The following is a 19410-nucleotide window of genomic DNA, read 5'->3' as shown; positions in this document are numbered from 1 at the left end:
ATATATATATATATATATATATATATATATATATGATGTGTATGTGTGTGTGTGTGTTTAGATAACACTGACATCAAATAATATAGAAATTGAATTTAAATGAAAGTTTTTTTTTTCTTTTAATAAAAGCAGGAATATAGTAGGTCGATCTTTCATATTTTGAGGACATTTCTATTTAAAAGATGAAATCCGTGATATTTCATATACAAAGGTAGATATGAAGTATTCTGTATAGTATCAATAATGTGACGAAATTCCTACATGATTATGAAGCTGCCTAATCGTTAACTATTTTGATGAATTACAAATTGCACCACATAATGGTAATTCATCCACACTCTCGTCCCCATTGTGCAAATTAGACTGATCTGTAAATTTAATTCCACCATCGATTTGTGGCTGTTGTTGAACATGTGATGCCAATAAAGCCATAATGGAACACAAATATGCCTTTAAAACACCTTCAATTCTAAAATAAACAATTCTTTTCTGATTTAGGCCTACACATCACATACAATATACCAGAGAGATGTGTGTTTCATGCATCTGTTCCAATCTTACAAAAAAAAAAAAAAAATGTAATACACGAATAATTGCCATTGTTTGGAAAGGATCTTGTCTAAGCAGAATTTCGAGCAGCTTAACCCGTTGAGGACGTAGACACCATAGACACCATAGACCTACACACCTTAGACACTTGTCCGAGTATACTCGGGACTCGTCCTCAAAGCGGGTTAATTACGTTGGCATGAAATTTTCGCAAATTGGAGCCCACAGCATTTTTTTGCAGCAGGAAATTTTCATGAACTGCCACTGGCATTCACAAATGCAGACTTTAGACAAGAACTTGCATGTGCATTTTAATTTCGAGAATTTGGGCTCCTTTCGAAAATTTGCAAAAACTTCACACACAAGAATAATGTCTGGTGTAACAGTACCTCTCTCTGACATCATTAGTGATGAATCTTTCAAGTGACAAAAGTTTGTGGAAGGCGAATGACAGGTGGAGATGAAATATCAGTCACAGATTATGATTAGATATCCAGCTACCCATTTTGTTGAGCAACAACAAAATATGAATACATTGTACTACTAATAATGGATGTAGCAGACTCAGAGTGTCTTTGTATCACACCGAGAAGCAAGCCAGGAAGGAAGGTAGGGAGCAAAGGTCATAATATCTCAGTACGATGAACAATGATTTTCCTTCCTGCCTTGCTCTGCTGCCAAAGGTGAATCCCCCGACAACAATTGATGCCCTATGCATCCTGGTATGGTGGGTAATTATTCATAGAAGATCTGACAGACAAGTTTCAGCTGACGAACTGAAGATACAAGGGAATTTAAAGGGATGATAAAGTTTTGGTCGAGATGGGGATTCAGTTTTTTTTCTTTTTTTTTTCAGGATAATTAGAACCATAAATAAATAATATCAAATGGCATACAATTCTAAGAGGAGTTAAAAGTTAATTTGATGAAAATTGGTTTTTGAAATGGCCCAGATATTCTATTACAAAGCAAAACAAAAATGGTCCTAATAAAAGATGGGTCCCACATTTTGTCAGGTCCACACCAAGTGTTTTACTTTGTTTTTTTGGATACATTTGAAACTCAGTTTTCATCAAATTAAGTTTTAATTTGTTAGAATTGTATGCTATACTTGACAATTCATATACAGTTGAACCTCTATTATCCGGCCTCCCTTTATCCGGATCTCTCTATTATCCGGACGCAATCTCGCTGTGATTTTTTTATCTTTTTTTAATAATTACGGGAGGAAACACACATGAATTACATATACTTGATACATTTCTTAATCATTATTTAGGTAAATCATCCCAAGAATTTATGAAAGAAAATGATTTCCGCTTGCAAACACGAACCTCTATTTTGGGGTCTGTTACTGAGTGTAACAATGAAAAGGTCGCAGTATACACATTACTACATGTGGTAATACAATGGGCTACATCAGTACATGTGTATGTGTATGTACCATAGAGCTCTATTATATACGGTATGTACATGTATAAAGCATTGAGTCTCCCGTATCCGGCCAAATCCCTTATCCGGATGAGCCCCGGTCCCGACTTGTCCGGATACGAGAGGTTCAACTGTAAATGGCTTCTAGAACAAAAAAATCTCAATCACCATCTCAACTTAACTATGCCATCCCTTTAAGGTAATCCACTAGGAAGAATACCAATGCATTCATTGACACACACACACATATCAGTGAAGTGCTGTGGCCCAGTGATCTGATGGGAAACCTTGCAAAATACACAATATCGCAAATACAAGTATCCCTCAAAATGAGAGATACCTTCTTACTGGGATCAGGCAAAACTCTGCGCTCTCTGCACAGCTATCTCCACAAAGTTTGCCAAAAGGACAATTAATTATTTCTTCTTCTTTTTATACCCATATATGAGAAGTTAATGCATGTATATTAAACATTGGAATATCTGAATGATTTTTCCTCATGATGTTCATAACCTTATTTTACATATCTTCATTCCAGTCCCAAATTTTACCCCCCTCCCCCCTCTCTCTCTTCTCCTCTCCTCTCTTCCTTTCTCATCAAAATGCACAAACATCATTATAGCTACCCACAGAAATGGATAGTGATAGAGATTATATCAACCTTTCATCCTTGTAGTTGTTTTTCTTTGTCTGCTTGGACCTGCAAGGTAAATACAGGAGACTGATGACAGTGTATGTCTTCATTTACATTAATGTGTTCCTACACAGTGGATCTTCTGTACCCCAATACAGTAATCCCATTCAAGATGGATTCCTTTCCAGACACAGCTTCAGGCTATATGTGATTTACCTTTTGCAGTAATTACATGTATAAGCATTTCAATGAGGTGTAAATAATCATTTGAGTAAACATGTTTACAGTATGCTGACTTGTTTTTGTCATTTAAAGTGTCATCATTTGAAGGCATTTACAAACACACACACACACATAAAAATTTTAACCACAATTCTACTCAGCAATACTCGTTCTACCACCATTCCATTTCTTTGCTTCTGCAAAAAAGATGGCTACTTTGATCAAAAGATAAGAGTGCATCCGGTACAACAAGGGAAAAGCAATGACGAAACAGGACAACGTCTGTAGCTTTTATGCGCCAAATAATCTTATTCTTCATATTCATATTTTTCATATAATACAAACATATAGAGCAGGGCAGTATAATCAGATGTGGTTGTTGGAAAGACCAATCTTAACAAAAACAACAAGCAACAAGCTTTTGAAGACCACAGTTTCTGTATGTTTTCAAGGGAGAGCATGCATTCCAGAATTCACATTAACTCTGGGTCACATTTCATCTATAGAGGGCTCTCAGCAACAATGACGATAGTACATACTACAAAACATTTCAAACAGAAGAACCAGCTATATTACTACAATGATGTACATTGTCCCACTTGTTGAATACAAGCAACAACAACAAAAATACACATCTTCGAAATATCTTGTATGTCAAACAATGACGGGTGTACATACCTATCCGTGTCTGAAGTCGTGTGTATAATCATCACACATACAGTTTTCAGACTTTTCCTCCATTCTCATGCTAATCAAAATATCCAGCAAACATGGTTAACAAAGTGCACTACAGTGATTTGCTCTTGAAAGTGCAGTCTCAGAGTTCATGCCATTTTTGGCTCCTGGTGAATTCAGAGAGAGAACAATGGCACTGAAACATCTAGTGGTAAATACATTTACAATGTTTGATACAGACTTAAAAGAATTAAAATGAGCTATACCAGAAATAAATATTTTTTTCTACATGTGATGATTCATCCCATTGATGTCCAAGAAACTGACCACCAAGCATATTTGCCACGTGTAGTAAATGTCTATCACTCTGGTAAAGTACTTTTTAAGTTTGGGCATTGGTTTTCTTGACCTACCAAAAATCCATGGCCTTCAAATTGAGGGAAAAGATCAGCTGTACTGTAAAAGTGGATATTTTCTCGCGACTAAATTTTCGCGCTCGGCCAAGAAGAGTTTCACGTGTTTTTAATTCCGCGGAACCAAGACATCAACTACTGGAACATGTGGCAAGCAAAAATATTTGCGTGCTTTCATTTTCGCACTAGTTTCTGGTAGCACGAAATGCGCGAAAATTTCCACTTTAACAGTATGGCAGAATTCTGAAGAAAATAGCTGGAATGACAGAAACACTGTACACAGGAAATCTGTGACTGTGGTAATCAAACTAATCAATATATAGTGACAAAAGAGACAACGCAACATTTTCAGCAGATAAAATCAATTAATTAATTCACATTACAGAGATACTCTGTCAACTCTTCATTTGGTCCTATCCTTGTTAAACTGTTTTTTAAAAAAGGAGATGAATTACTCAATATGTGTGTCAGTGTTCATGCAACAATAAAAAGGGGTATTGTTCCAGACGACAAGTCCAATGTATGCGGGACAAAGGAAGATGGGTTTGAAAGCAATACATTTGTAGTTACATGTACCATAAGTTAGAGAGAACTTGAAAAATCTTGAAAATTTAAAAATGAGGGCACAAAATATCAAGATCACTGTGGGGGACTGCTTTATTGTCAAACCTACCATAAAATCAGTACCAAAACTCCTCCCCACCCCCACCCCAACTGCGCTCTTGTACCTGTACTACTTGGGATATAGATTTCAGAAAAATATGTTTATTCCAGTATCAAACTACATCAACAAACAGTAGACATAACTAGTGTACACACAAACATCAAATAGACACACACACACACACACACAAAATAATAACATCACCATAGCAACTAGTCCACTACCTATGCCCACTTTTCCTGTTTTCACATACACACACATACATAAAATTGAGCCATTGACTTATGGAATCTATTTGCATTACCTTCTGAACTGTGCATTTCATTCTGATGACACAGGTATATGAGAAGTAACGTCAAATAGACATTTCTCGTCTAAAGAGGTCATACATCTATATTAGTTCTCTGTTTAAAAAAAAAAAAAAAAAACTTTGACCATCCAAGTGTATGCATCAGATAATCTGTTTGAAACGTAAGGTGGTATCTCACAAAGCAGCGAATGTTTGCATACATAGCAAATTTTAGGTTTCATCAGGGTTTGAAAATTCACAGTTCCCATTGTTGCAGAGACAGTTTTAACATGTTCAAAGGGTCTTAGAGACAAGACGTGACAAGAAAAACTGTTTGTGACAATGAAAACTGCTTGCAAATTTGATTGCGACTGTTTAAGAACCCTGACAAAACCTACAATTTCCTACATTTGCAAAAACATCAACATCAGTGAGATACCCAATACTGACATATTCAAATTTTATCGGTTCCCAAACAGTAAGAATTGTGCTTCAACAGCAGAAAATTCAACCACGCTTGCCATTTTTGAGACAGTCAGTGACTGCCTATTGGTTTCAAACATTGTAATATGTTTGATAGGAAAAGGTGATGTGGACAAATTAATTGACATGCCCTCAGGAAGAGCCAAAAGACACCACAAATTTGAATACATCAGTTTACAGGCATATTGGGTGGCCAATAAAAGGATGAGCAGCATTTTTTTGACATACAATAGTCGTTAAGAAGAGCAGGAGGGGAATTTTCCCCATTTCCTCTCGAGTTGTTCAGTGAAATAATCTTCCTGGTTACACTATGCATGATGAGCAAACCACGGGGCTCCATTTCCAGCCAAACACAGGAAAAAAAAGTGTGAACATTTTAATTTTTACTAATTTGTGTGTGTGTGTCATGCACAACAGTCAAAGGTCATACTTAATGTCCGCATGCATCACGAAATATGATTAATCCGTGCACATGTGCACACTTCTGTTGACAGCTGCCTATGGCAAGGTCTGCGACCTGCGTGTCAGCATGAAAACACATTTAAAGCAAAGTACCGTTCTGGGCACGGCAGCAAAAGAAAAGACCGAACATGACAGGATGGGGGGGGGGGGGGGGGAAGGATATGAGTGCCACGTACTACACTGTCTAACAAGATTTACCATTTAATTCATGTCCAGGTACATGGCTGAAAGTGGGAGATAGTGGCATGTTTGGTGGCACCAGCTGCTTGCACCAAATTACAAATCGCAAACTGCACAAAACGAGGCAACTATACCGCAGTGTTGCAGGACAATTTGTCATTATTTGGAGCAGACACACATTTTCAGCTCTTTTTTTTTTTCTTTCCTTCTAAGCACTGGAAAACAAAAGTATGACATCAGAGCTCTTGAAACTCTGAAGAATACAATGAAGGAAACATGGTACATCTCTCTTTTTGCTTCTATGTGTATGCTGGTCTTTTCCTTTAACAAAATCTCCAGGCAAGCGTGAGTGGGTGTGTGTGTGTGTGTGTTGGGGGGGGGGGGGATAGGTGATACTATCAAATCTCAAATAATCAAAAGACAAAAAACAGACCAAAAACAATTAGTGATACATCATGAAAAGAGCGACCTTTGGAATCACATGGTAGAGCAGGATCCTTATTATACAAGCTGCATTTCCTATGATTACTGGCCAGGGCCATCACATCCTATGTATTAAACAAATGTTGTACTATGACTCATATAATTTGTCACAGGCTGCTTGAGAACACTCCCATTTCTGAAATCACGACAGCAAACTGGGCAGGGGTAAGGAACTGATGGAGCTAAGGAAGCATGGCACAAACAAAACAATTTCATGGGTCTTTCATAAGAGATATAATTTTGAGATATAAATATTACATGTACAGCCCCAAATAGGCCAGGATAAGTTTGCTTCCAGCACCTCACTTGGCACATTAGAGGCATGCCCAACCAATTGCAAAGAATTGTAAACAGTCCTTCGTTTCAACTGATGGACAATAAGGGAGAAAGAATGTAGACGACCACTAGCCACTAACAGTACGGACATTGCTTGGCCACCATCGACAAGAATATTCAGGGGCCAAATACATTTACAGCGAGAGAGAGAGAAAAAAAAAAAGAAACAATGTAGGGTTTCAAAGGCACACGTCTAACAACAGTCCTGTAAAAGGAAAAAGGGAGGGGCTAACGAAAGTAACAAAACCACGCAAGCAGCGTGGATGAACGCATTTGGTCCCAATGTCAAAGTTACAACGCATCGCTACACTGCAAATATCTCTTCAGCATCCGACAGCTTCTACAACACAAACACAGATCGAGAGCAGGCATCTGGGAATCATGAGTCACGTAGGAGTGAAGAAGGGCAAAAATTTTCCATATAGACTAGATACCCTTTTTTTATTAAATAATGCCTCCGGCACCACTTCGTGGCGGAGGCATAAAAAAAGGCTTATGACCGCCCCATGTGGTGAAGAAGTCATTATCTTTATAACAATATACGAACAACCTTACTTATCTTACACAATTACGTGCAACTGTTAGTACTGGGAGGTATGTTCGGACAGTTTTATACACATAAACACATTCGTACGCGAGTTCTCACGGCGTTGTCGCTGCCACAGAACATGGGAATATGCAAGACTTACAACGAATGAAAATACCAAATGAAAATAATGTGAAACAGAGAGACAATTTCATGCTGAAATAGCAGTCAACAGTGTGGACACCTCATAACAATAATACCTCACTAAGAGCCAGTAAAACATGTGCAAGATTCCAGTCGAGCAGAAAAATTTGATCGAAAACATTCACAGAGACCCACACACTATGTTGTGTTGGAGAAAATGGCAAGCAATAAAAATGTATAACTATAGTCTAATGTCAGTGCTAGTTCATACAATCAATAAGTGATATCAGATTCAAACATAAATAGAAAAAACAACAACAACATTCAGGGCATATTGTAAATGCTGGGACACCAAGTTTCTGAAGAAGATTTATCTCAAGAATGTATAGAAAGAAAACAAAAACAATGACTTTAGCATAGTAAAAACAGTCTCTTAACTACTTACGGGAAAGAAACACACCACACATTTAATCACATTTAAACTTTACTCATTAACACATTGTACACATTGATTGTCAAAAAATGAATGAAACCAACTAAGTGTGGCTATCCTCTCAAATAACAAATAGAAAAGAAAAGAATGACATATTGAACATACTTTTTGGTTCGCATAATGACTGATAAATTTAATTTCTAATCCATTACTACCTTGGAATAATGTTGTAAGGATTGTGGTGAATGGGAACTTGAGAAATAAAACACAGATCACTTTGTTTTTTATCTTTCTTTTACCACACTGCATATAAACTACAATCCCACAACTGCAAAGTGAACTTCTCTAATCTTATGCTGTGTAAACTGCAAGTCATCTTTAAAGAAAGCTTGCTCATTTCTTCAGTGTTAAGTTCTTTCTTATCTAATCCTCAATGTTTATGTACGAAGAAAGTATGGTATTGACATTTTGAAACGACACAAAGTATTCCAAATGCGTAAATTAGCATTCCAAATGTATTGACTCTGTTTTGGAATCTTGGACATGAAGTTACTGTGATTTGGCTTAATCTAAATCTGACTCACAAGCTATGGACAAAATATCTTCAAAACCAAAAAAACTCAAATCCAGCCAACGACCTCATCTGAAAAAAAAAAAATTATATAAAATAAATGCATTTACACTACTGACACAAGAGACACAAACAAAAAGAGATAAACCACAACAACAACTTTTAGCAAATAGATTCTATAGGGGCAACCAGCAAGAGCAATCATATATCCTCATCTACTTACAAAACATAGTTGCACATCTTAAATAGTATACACACTAATTACAGCATTTCATATATAGGTAATCAACATTCCCTTTCCATCCCACTCGCAGATCATTCTTCCTCTATCATTCACATTTTAATGAACATGAATGAGATGTATATTCGTGCCACACAGACCAACCTAATAACACTCCTCTCGCAAATTATGACCGGATACTGATGGTGAATGATTCTCAGTAACTTTTCTCCCTTCGTCCTAAACTCTCAACGATAAACACACAGGTTTACTGAATGCGTCATTCCTGTTCATGTCTTTTTATGTACACATTTAGAAACAAGATATTATTCAGAGAGGTGGAGGTTCAGGTGTGAGTTTCTTCATTTTTCCCCCTTTTTCTGACATGTCTGTTAATGTATAGATCAGCAGTTGCATTCTTAAATCTAATTTGAAGAGGAAGACAAAGTGAAGAAACTCAGTTTTTATTTGACTGAACTATGGATTTTGCAGGAAAAAAAAAAAGAGGCAGAAGTCTACAATTGAAATATGCTGCCTCTTATGGAGCAACAGTAAGGGGATTCACCAAGGGGAAAAAAGTAAGAGACCAATGTGAGTAGTGTGGTCTTCATTTCTCATTCAAATCACCTAAGTCAATACACTGGGACTACAGTCACCCAGAATTCCTTTACTTTTTTCAATGGAATGCTATTTTGCCTTTCCTGCGATGCCAACCTCAAAATCCGAGTAGCAGAATACATCGATAACAACTGATCATGCAGAATGCTCAAATATTTGGATACTCAGAAAATAGAACTGAAAACACTACATCACAAGATATAATTGATATAAAAATATATTTGACGAAGAACAAAGTAAGAAATGTGGCTGCTTATGCATGTGTTGTAAGCAAGAAATACATTTGCATATTCCATTTAACACTCTCACCTTCACTCCAATTTTTTTTTTTTTTTTTTTTTTGCCACAATATCATTTCTTACTATCTTCTGTCTATGAACTTGTAGCATTTCCAAATACTGAAGTGACCTAGATACCTGGCACTAATATGCTCGTGAATAAAATGGGAGTATATGAACATATGTCTACAGACAACCCAGGTTTACAGTATTTGTGTACACTCAGACAAGGTAACAAAAGATATATATACACGAGTCAATTTCAAAATAAATACCCAAACACCACTGATGTCACAAGATTTCTGTGGATACTAAGATGTCTTTAAAAAAGACTACAGGCATTTGCTTTGTTTTGTTTTGTTTTTCCTTAGGGCAGGCAGTGGAACCAGCAAAAACACATAGAATAACATAACACAACTTACCAGATATTTTCTGCCCCTCCCCCCCCCCCCCCCCCCCCCCCCCCCCATAGCATAATATCAACAGCACAATGTGCCTTTATGTAGATACAAGAAGACAGCAAAAACATGTGTATGGACACGGTATAATATACTGGCAATCAGACATACATTGTGGATATACATAAACTCGCCGTGATTGGATACAGAGCAATAGGATTGTGTGTGTGTGTGTGTGTGTGTGTGTGTGCCTGTCTTGCACAAGAACATGCACACACACACACATGTACACACAAGCGTTAATCGTGAAATGTGTTTTTTTCAAATAAAAGAGCATAACAACAGAAAAATACAGCTGCTATCTTAGGATACAATCAAACCCCATCCAGTTGTTGGGACTTTTTCCTGCAGACAAAGAATATATTTAAAACAAAAACAACACATATTTTCAAAACAATTCTTTACTCTTATAGGGTCAGGGGTGAGTTTCATGCACAAATGCAATCAATACCAGTGCAAGTGTGTCAGTATACAGACCCTGTAATTAACTGTGCAGTTGGGTCCAGAGTGTACCTGTGTATGTACAGTCTGTAATACACACACGTGTGTAATATATTCTTGGTCTGTCTTCTCTCAGAAGCTCGCAAACGGAAAACTCTTACATCTTGCTATTACGTATCTGAAATGGGGCTGACTCAAAGAAGTACAATATATGTAGTTGGCAGGTATGCAGCACGCATGAAGGTCTAATACAGCCCTAGTTACAAATATGTACGATATACAAAAGTTCATTACAGTAATTCAACACCTTTCACCATTCCATGCTCAGACATCACTGTGCAAGGGGATTGTGAGTGTGTCTGGTGCAAAACTCCATAGAAATGATAGCGCCCTCAGTGTCCATACACTATGTATCCTCCTGATACAAACTGGGGGCGTGTAAGAGAGAGAGGAGGAAGTGGGGGTGGGGGGGGGGGGGGGGGGGAAGAGGGCTGGTATGTTCCAAACACGAGAATGAGAGCTTGAGTAAGAAGCAGCTGCCAAAACATAATATCTGTACATTTAATACCCACATCAGAATATAATATTCAATGCTACGGGTGGGCCAGCATCAACACTAGCAAGTAACAGACATTCCTCCCGAGAGGTACAACATATATCTTACTGATGATGGTAACTCGAGAAAAGAAAAAAAAAAAATGAATATTCCACAGAGATTGGTTTGACACACAACAAAGCAGAGCAACAGCAAAGAGAGCATAGGGTAATGCACAAAACTACATTGTTTGGAAAGGCTTAGACATGTGGGCATATCATAGGGAACTGGGATGTTGAAAGAATACTGAAGTCCTATCATCTCACTCACCACCTCCAACCATTTAAACAGCCAGCTGTTAAATGTCTACCATGCTGTACCTCAACTAGATTGGTGGGATCATATCAATATACAGCTACATTCATATATCCAGTGTGTGCACTGACTGTATTTGACTTTAAACTTACGATTACATTTATCTCGAATCAATCTCATTGTTATCACCCAATACACGAGATTAAATATGATATCTAAGGCCTTTTGCTCAGTCATCCACTACATGTATTTCACAACATAAGACAAGTTCCTAAAAATTAGGCAGAATAACTTATATCGTTGCTCAAAAACTGAGCTCTCAAAACATCAAACACTTTTTGCTTCCAAGTAGGACTAAGCCATCACGAAGAAAAAAACCCACTGGTCAGGTTGGAAATAATGGCTTATGATTTAACAACAGCGGGCACCCCCTAAAATCATAACCAAGATGCCAATCTGTGGCTACATGAGGAAACATACAAACAATGGAATATAATTCACATTTAAACATAAGACACTCACACCTACTAGTAGAAGTCAGTGTCTGATAGCATTTAAAAAAAAAATGAACAGAAAAAAAAAGACATTCACAAACAGCAACATCTAATTACGACAACAGGAACGAGTTTTATTACCTCACGGTACAATATCCATCAATCATTCCATGAAGTGCCTAATGTCCGATGTGGGAATGGAATCCTTTTGCAGATGACAGAACATATACGCACATTACATTAAACATGCCACAAGACGACTAGAGTAGATGTATGCACACTGAACAGACACTACAACACTACTCCTCACATGACAAAGTGCGACATGAACTGAATTCATGACCCAGTTTTCGACATGGCAGCTGCTTTATAGTTTATGCCTAGTGATTCTTGCAGAGCCCTGTCGAGTTCTTGAAAAACCTCCATCCTCCCTCAATGGTTTAATAGTTTACAAATCTTCATACTTTTTGTTTTTCACATGAACCATATCACTGCACAGCAAATCAAGCAGGGTTTTATTGACCTCTACTTGAATGCAAACCTTGGATTTGGTTTTGGTTTGGTTTGGATTTGGGTTAAATCCTAAAATGGTAACCAACAGAAAGTAGTATGGTAAATCTCTTTTATTGTTACAGCTTGGCGATGGACTGTGTTATGGTCATGAAGTAATGACTAACAGCAAACTATTCGTGATGATTTCCATTCCATTCTAATTTTAATTCACACAAAATTTTCTGATAAGATTTGAAAGCTACACATAAATTCATGTACAGGGTAAGGTAACATAACCAGTCGACTGAGGTATTCAAAAAATACTAAATGATGTTGTTCACGATTTTTGCCATCCCAGCAAGAGTCAAGCAGGGATATACTCCACAAGAGTAAATTGGCAAGTACTTTATTGACACCTGTAATTAATCATCACAAATAAATGAAACAGTACATAATTACGAGAAGTTTTGTAAAGGTTACAACGGAAATATCATGTCATCAATACTCAACACACCCATGGGTGGGAGATGTAGTAAACATCACAATTTCTAGGTTGACTTCTGTGCCTGGAGCTATGTGATTCACTACCAGACAAGGACATTCCTAGACCTTCTGTATACCTTACTATTGTCATTAAGCCTAACATCAAATATCAAAATGTCTAATGCATCTGCCATCCCCCATGGGAGCACAGGTCTATCAAATATATATTATTTAAAAAAAAACCACTGAAGAAACAAGTACACAATTCATACTACATGTCTGACTATTTGGAAAACAACACTACCCATATTCAACCAAAGTAGTGAAGAAAGCGCATTGATGATTTCAAACATATCACAAGAACATCTCACACCCCCGACACTGGAACACTTTCCGAAGCAGTACCAAAGAGTCAATGTGCCCTTTTCTTCCTTGCACAAAACAAAGGTAATAATCTGGTACCATACTCATGAGACAGATAGCTATCTTAACCGTAACTAGGCCCGGGGGGGGGGGGGGGGGGGGCGATGTGTTGCTATCGCGAGAAGCCATCGCCGCGACGTTTCATGACTTTTTTCTTTCGAGTCTCCCTCATCTTTTGACACCAAATTTGCGATGCCCGGGCGTGCGGTTCCGAAGTTATGCATAAATATACACATGCATGTCAGACCAAAAATTGCTCAAAAACGTGAATTTGTGTACAATTTCAATACAAACTGTGTTTACAGGCAAATTTCATAGAAGCATGATTATTTGGGGGTTTTACTGATTAAAATCAATTAATGACATATTTTCTTGTTCAGAACAATGTTGCGGACAAATTTCATCGAAAAAACAATGGAAAACATAAAGTCGAAAAAACAAAGGAATACATAAGAAATTCAAAAAACGATAAAATACTTAGGAAATTTTTTCTGATTGCACAATTTTTTTCTTTTATTTGCTAAGGGCACTAAAAAGAATATTTACACAAAAAATGTGCCAGTTTTGAGCTTTATTTAGTGATTTATACCAAATTGTCTGATTTCATGCATCATTATGCATATGTTAGCATAATTTAGTGGAAATGAAAATTTTTGAAAAAATGAACTTCATGGTACTTTAGATTACATCATAGGCAATGTGTGTGCCAATTTTCGTTGCTATCGCGTGGTCGACGGCCAAGATCTGGAGGGGGGCTCTGGGAGGCCCCCCGGCTCCATCATCTACCTAAATAGCCCGGCCTAGTTAGGGTTAATAGTACGCCTCAAAAAACACAACCATATTCTTTTGGTCACTAAGACGGCTGTTGGCTTCACATAAAATCCGCCACAGCTAAGAAACTTTCCCAACCCACAAATACCCAATTTATTGGCAAGATACGATGATTCAAAATGCTGCAGTAATCTTATTAGTCCTCCCTTGGTCAACATGCATGGGGATGCTACAGCAACCACAAAAACAAAGAAACAAAAAGTACTGCGCAAACTACATATTTTCTATACATTCTTTGTTTCTACGTTGTCCCACTTTTTCATCAATTTCTCTTGGTTTATTTTTTCCAGTGATAACTAACTTTCGTGGAATTTGAAATCAAACATAGATGAGTTGAAACCAAAATAACAATCTCAACAACAACAACAACAAAAGTTGTTTCACAAATCTTTGGCTACACTAAAATCTATAATACCTTCCCCACTGTTTTTGTACAGTCAACTAGTACTAGTAGTCAAGTAGTATAATGATCATAAGCTCATATAAATGACTGATCTACATTTCTGCTTGTATTTGAGGAGGATGTAAACAAAAACAAAAACAAAACACAATAACCATGGAGAAAGTGTATATCCTAAGGCAATCATCATGGTCAGGAAGCAATGGTCAATCATGATTTCAGCCATCAACTGACCGTAATAGGTTTAAAAGATTTGGCTTCTTGTCCCAAACCCAATTACAAGTCATGAAGCCCACTAAAATTTTTTTTTTTTTGCTATCACTGCAGATTACATGTGGTAGTTCATGACTTCCTCAAAATTTGCAATTGTTACTGTCAAAGATAAAATTCAATTCACATGTTTAAATATGTCATTATAAACATTGTTTTTCTTGTGTTTTCATACACAAGTCCTCACATAGGCTACCACATCTACACCTTCAAAAAAAGAAAAACAAAAGGATTAAAAGTTAGGAGTGTTTGATGTAGGCCTACATGCTCGAATCTAGGGTATTAGGTGTCATACAATCGTCACCGTTTAATCAGGACTTGGCTAAGGGGCAGCCCCACTCTGCCCACCATACCAACTCAGCAAAATTTCCCAAAGTATGTTATTCTCATTGCTTGAATGGTACACATAACATTTCATCAGATATAGGATCTCTCTAATGGAAGAAAATTGAATGGATGTAGGAGAAAATCAAGACACAAGCTTCAAATAACTTCTATTGGTCAAGGAAACTATGTGTATGAAGGGGTATCTGCAGTAGCTTGGATTTTAGTGCCTACCACCTCATCACATGGTTCGCTTGCACAGAATAGCAAGTCTTGCCTAGCTAGCAGAACTTCAACCAATCACAGAACAGTCTGTACTATGATGTACACAGTAAGTATAGCAGATGTACTGTGAAACTGGCAAAGTGGCACATTTAAGATCTAGTGTCTCACATAATATACATTGATATGAGCGACGGACTGAAGACAATTAAGAAACTCTTCGTCGTACTAGGTGGAGACAGCAATTTTTCTGAGATCAACGGAGTATTTCGTTATTTACGTTTGTGCCTGCAAAGCTGATGAGAACCTAGTCTTCCATGAATGCACAGAGGTACATAGGAGTCTTAACTGTGATGTATGTGCAAGTTATGATGTTACCTGTAGGCCCACGTATTAACTCGGTGTTGTACCTGGATGAATAATTTCTGCTCTCCTTTAGTGGGACAGTTGCTTACTTATGACCAGGGACAAAGGTCTTACCTCCAAGATGTCCTGATTAAGCGGTGGCAACTGAAAATGTCTGTCTGTCTGTGTGTTTGGGTGTATGGGTGTGTTTTATAAGTGTCAGTGTAAAAAAAAATCTGAAAAAAAAAACCTTCAATCAACACAAAAGAATCATGAGAAGGATAAACACTACTTTGTACCCCAAAATTTGCTACTGAAATACAGGGAAAACTTGAGATATCTACAGGGAGGGGAAAAAAAAGAAATCCCATTCATATATATGTTTACATTACATTGCACTTTAAAAGAGGTAAATTTTCTTTATCCTCAAAAGTCACAAGGAGCTTGGCGTCATCATTTTAAGGAACCATGAACCTTGAAGACTACAGCTCCACCTTGATAATCTTCTATTTACAACCACTTCTCAACCTGGTCTCTTCCAGCTTTTTCAAGAGGCATACCTCGTCATGTGTATACCACATGCCATACCGGAGAGACATAAAGCTGCATTATGGAGTAAAAACACATTTATATCTGAATTTGTCACGATTCAACAACACTCGTAAACAACTGACGCATGTGCGCGTGGGAAACTTGCATTTTTATAGTTACACATAACCGATACGTATACACACAGCAATAATTGATGAGAAAAAAAAATGGCACAAACAACCTCATTTCTCAGTTTGATCATTCTTTCATCCACTGTGCATGGAAACAAGCTTTGTCGGGTATTTCTTATCCATGGGTATTACTAGACGTCACAAACAACGACTATTTAAATGGATTCGTGGGAAGGAAGATCAAAATTAGCCCTATGTAGTACTGTAACTGGCTGATCCTTGTAAAGGATCAATGCACAGAAGGGATTTGTACGTCCACTGATGACGCTGGAACTGGCTGTTGCCATGCACAGAAATTCATGCCCAGACTGAAACTTTTTCGTGGACGAACAGCATATCGCCAGCGTACCATCTATGCAGGAGATGATGGGCCGTCTCTGGACCGACTCTTGACGAACAGTCCAGTGACGTAGTGAAGACTGCCGAGTTCTGCAGTGGTGGGGCCATCAGATCGAATACACGTAACTGACGATGAACCACATACAGTTGATATTCTGTGGCGTGCAGCTTTATTCTAACTATTAAATGTGATGGAATTGCGATCACATACTGCATATGTTTCTAGTTTCAACTTGAAAATAATACTGGTTGTTGGGGGGGGGGGGGGGGAGGGCTGTCTGTACCCTGTCTCTTTTTCAGGCAGGAGGTCATTACTTTAGGATGTTGGACATGTCTACATTCTTGTTTCACAAGCAGTGTCAGCAGCTTCAACTACCAACTGTGCACCTGTGTGCATGGTTTTGGTTTGAATACATACATAATGTGTAACTCTGCAAATCAAGGGAGTGGTGTGCCACTTCGTAGCACCCCTCTCCTAGTCTCAACGATACAACAACGATTCTTTATCTACGCTGGCCCTGAGGGTTCAGCCTCTGCAGCAGTGCAAAGTTTTGCACCTACAAATTTCGAGAGGAGACAAAAAAGCTGTTCCATCGATGGGGACTGGCTGGAGACTCGTAGGAAGTGGACGCACTGTGAAGCTCGGAACATATTTTAGATGTTGCAGTCATGACGATCCTGCAGTTGACCGACAAAGAGTAGGAACACTAGCGCGAGAAGACATTGATTGGCATTCCTCTTTTTTTTTTTCTGGTGCTTGGGACGACAGTTCTGAGGCTAAGCTCTCCAATCAACTAAAATGGCATATGCTTGAGGGCACTTGAGCACAACATTCTCCCCCAGGACTCGTACACAGAATAGCTAGCGTCACAGGCGGCGGCGGCGGCACATGGGTACCACAGTAACGTAGGCGCAGCTCGACGCGGGATGGCTTCCAATCTCATCCGCGTCGTCTTCATTCTGGAGTGCATGATTTCACCTCCGCAAGAACAATGTCAGTGCTGCGATCCCCACCCCAACCATGGCATAGCTGCAGGCAGTCCTTACAAATCCCGATAACGATTCCTGGGACCTGGCCGCCGCTTGATCCGGCTCAAAGAAGTGCATGAAGCCCTCCTTGATAGGCATCGTAAGGGGAGAAAAGAAAAGAGAAGATCTCAATCATAAATTATTTGTCCCCATCATGAATATATGCATCAAAATTTTTGGCTCAAATCTAATGCAATAATAATTCCTACACAGGCGCTCTCTTGAAATTTTCCAGAGGTTTTATTTTTCTTTGTCAGGATAAATCTATTATAAGTATATTTTCAAAAATTATTAGATAATGAGCAACATGAATACATTGACTTTGATAAATAGGATTCACCATTTGCATGGCTTTTGGTAAGCTCCAAAGACATCTGTTGTCGTTGATGCTATTGACCGATTCTGTGACGCGCTATGTGTATTTTTGGCATGGGCAGCGCCATTACTGCGGTGTCTCAGCCGACCCCCCTTCCCACTCCCCACCCCTCTCACGCGCGCCTTAATGAGAAACTGATGCATGGTTGTTTTAGCCAATGGGCGTCTCGTACTGAGTGCGCGAATGCTTGCTTAGTGCGCGAACCTTTGTTACAAGGCGCGATAAACATGTTGCCCGTGGGGTGGGGAGAGCAGGGGGGTCGGCTGAGACACCGCAATTTGAGCTCATGGCTGCGCCCAGTGCCATAAAATGTCTGCTGCCCTCAACGAACCCGAATCGGTCAATTGGATTATCTTTACAGCAATGAATGATGTCTGAAGTTTTAGCACAAACTGCAGGGTTTGTTTTGTTTTTGTTTTGTTTTGTTCTTTCTGCAAATGGCATTACCTTTACACTTGATTAGAGTCATTCTAAAGGACATTGTGAACCTTTTTGTCTCATGCCTTATTCGCACCACTGGAGGGTGCAGTCTACATGTATGGCTCACTTTGTCTCAGGAAAGGTGACAACAAAGGTTGAATTCCATTTGCTTAACAGGAATAAACAGTGTTGAAAGTGAACCAGTGGATTTACACTTGGAAAACAACAGATATTGGTGCATGTTGTACTGAATCATGATACCAGTATGTAATTCTGGTGCATCCAGTGCAACAAACTGTAACTTGCAGCGACAATGCATAGAAGTGTATATCTTTAACTGAACAGACTTTTCTCTCTTGATTATATCAATTGTCATATATGCAATATTATAGTAAAAGAGCAGGAGTGAACACACAACATGCATTACACAGAAATCTACATTTAAGAATGCAAGATAAGGTGCATCATGCAGTAATATGGGAAAATAAATTGCTGTCGAAAATGTGCAGGTCTGTGTTGATGGACAGAGGAAGGGCCATTTCAATATGATAAAACCATGGAGAACTACACAGTCTAAAACAGTCCACATACAAAACTACCACATCTAATGCATGCTAGACACTCTTGCGCAAGACGCAAGGTATCGCAGGGGGAAAGGTAGGAAAGAACATTGATAGCATGAAAAATGTGCCAAGTGGTACATCTAGCAGGGGGAATCAACTTATTTGTCTGTCTGTTTCTTTTGCATGAAAGGAACTATCAATCAGCTTTTCTTTCATTCCATAAATTCCCTTAATTCCCTAAATCCCCCGAAAATACTCAAGTGAAGATATCATACCCTTTGAAGTGGATAGTTCATAATCGGAAAGCGGCAAAAGGA

General features: G+C 38.4%; 1 protein-coding gene across 1 annotated transcript in view; it reads right to left on the bottom strand.

Annotated features, from left to right (window-relative positions):
• Nucleotides 1-16970: 16970 nt before the first annotated feature.
• LOC140229115 (bcl-2-like protein 1) overlaps nucleotides 16971-19410 on the bottom strand; it is a 47840-nt gene continuing 45400 nt past the window's right edge. Inside the window, exon 5 of the mRNA XM_072309381.1 lies at nucleotides 16971-17821. Within this exon, the coding sequence (XP_072165482.1) occupies nucleotides 17681-17821 (141 nt within the window). The 3' untranslated portion in view covers nucleotides 16971-17680. The remainder of the gene's footprint in view (nucleotides 17822-19410) is intronic.

This window comes from Diadema setosum, chromosome 5 (genome assembly GCF_964275005.1).
Source record: "Diadema setosum chromosome 5, eeDiaSeto1, whole genome shotgun sequence".
Lineage (NCBI taxonomy): Eukaryota > Metazoa > Echinodermata > Echinoidea > Diadematoida > Diadematidae > Diadema > Diadema setosum.
The sequence above is the reverse complement of the archived record's forward strand: the minus strand, read 5'-3'. Positions and strand labels throughout refer to the sequence as shown.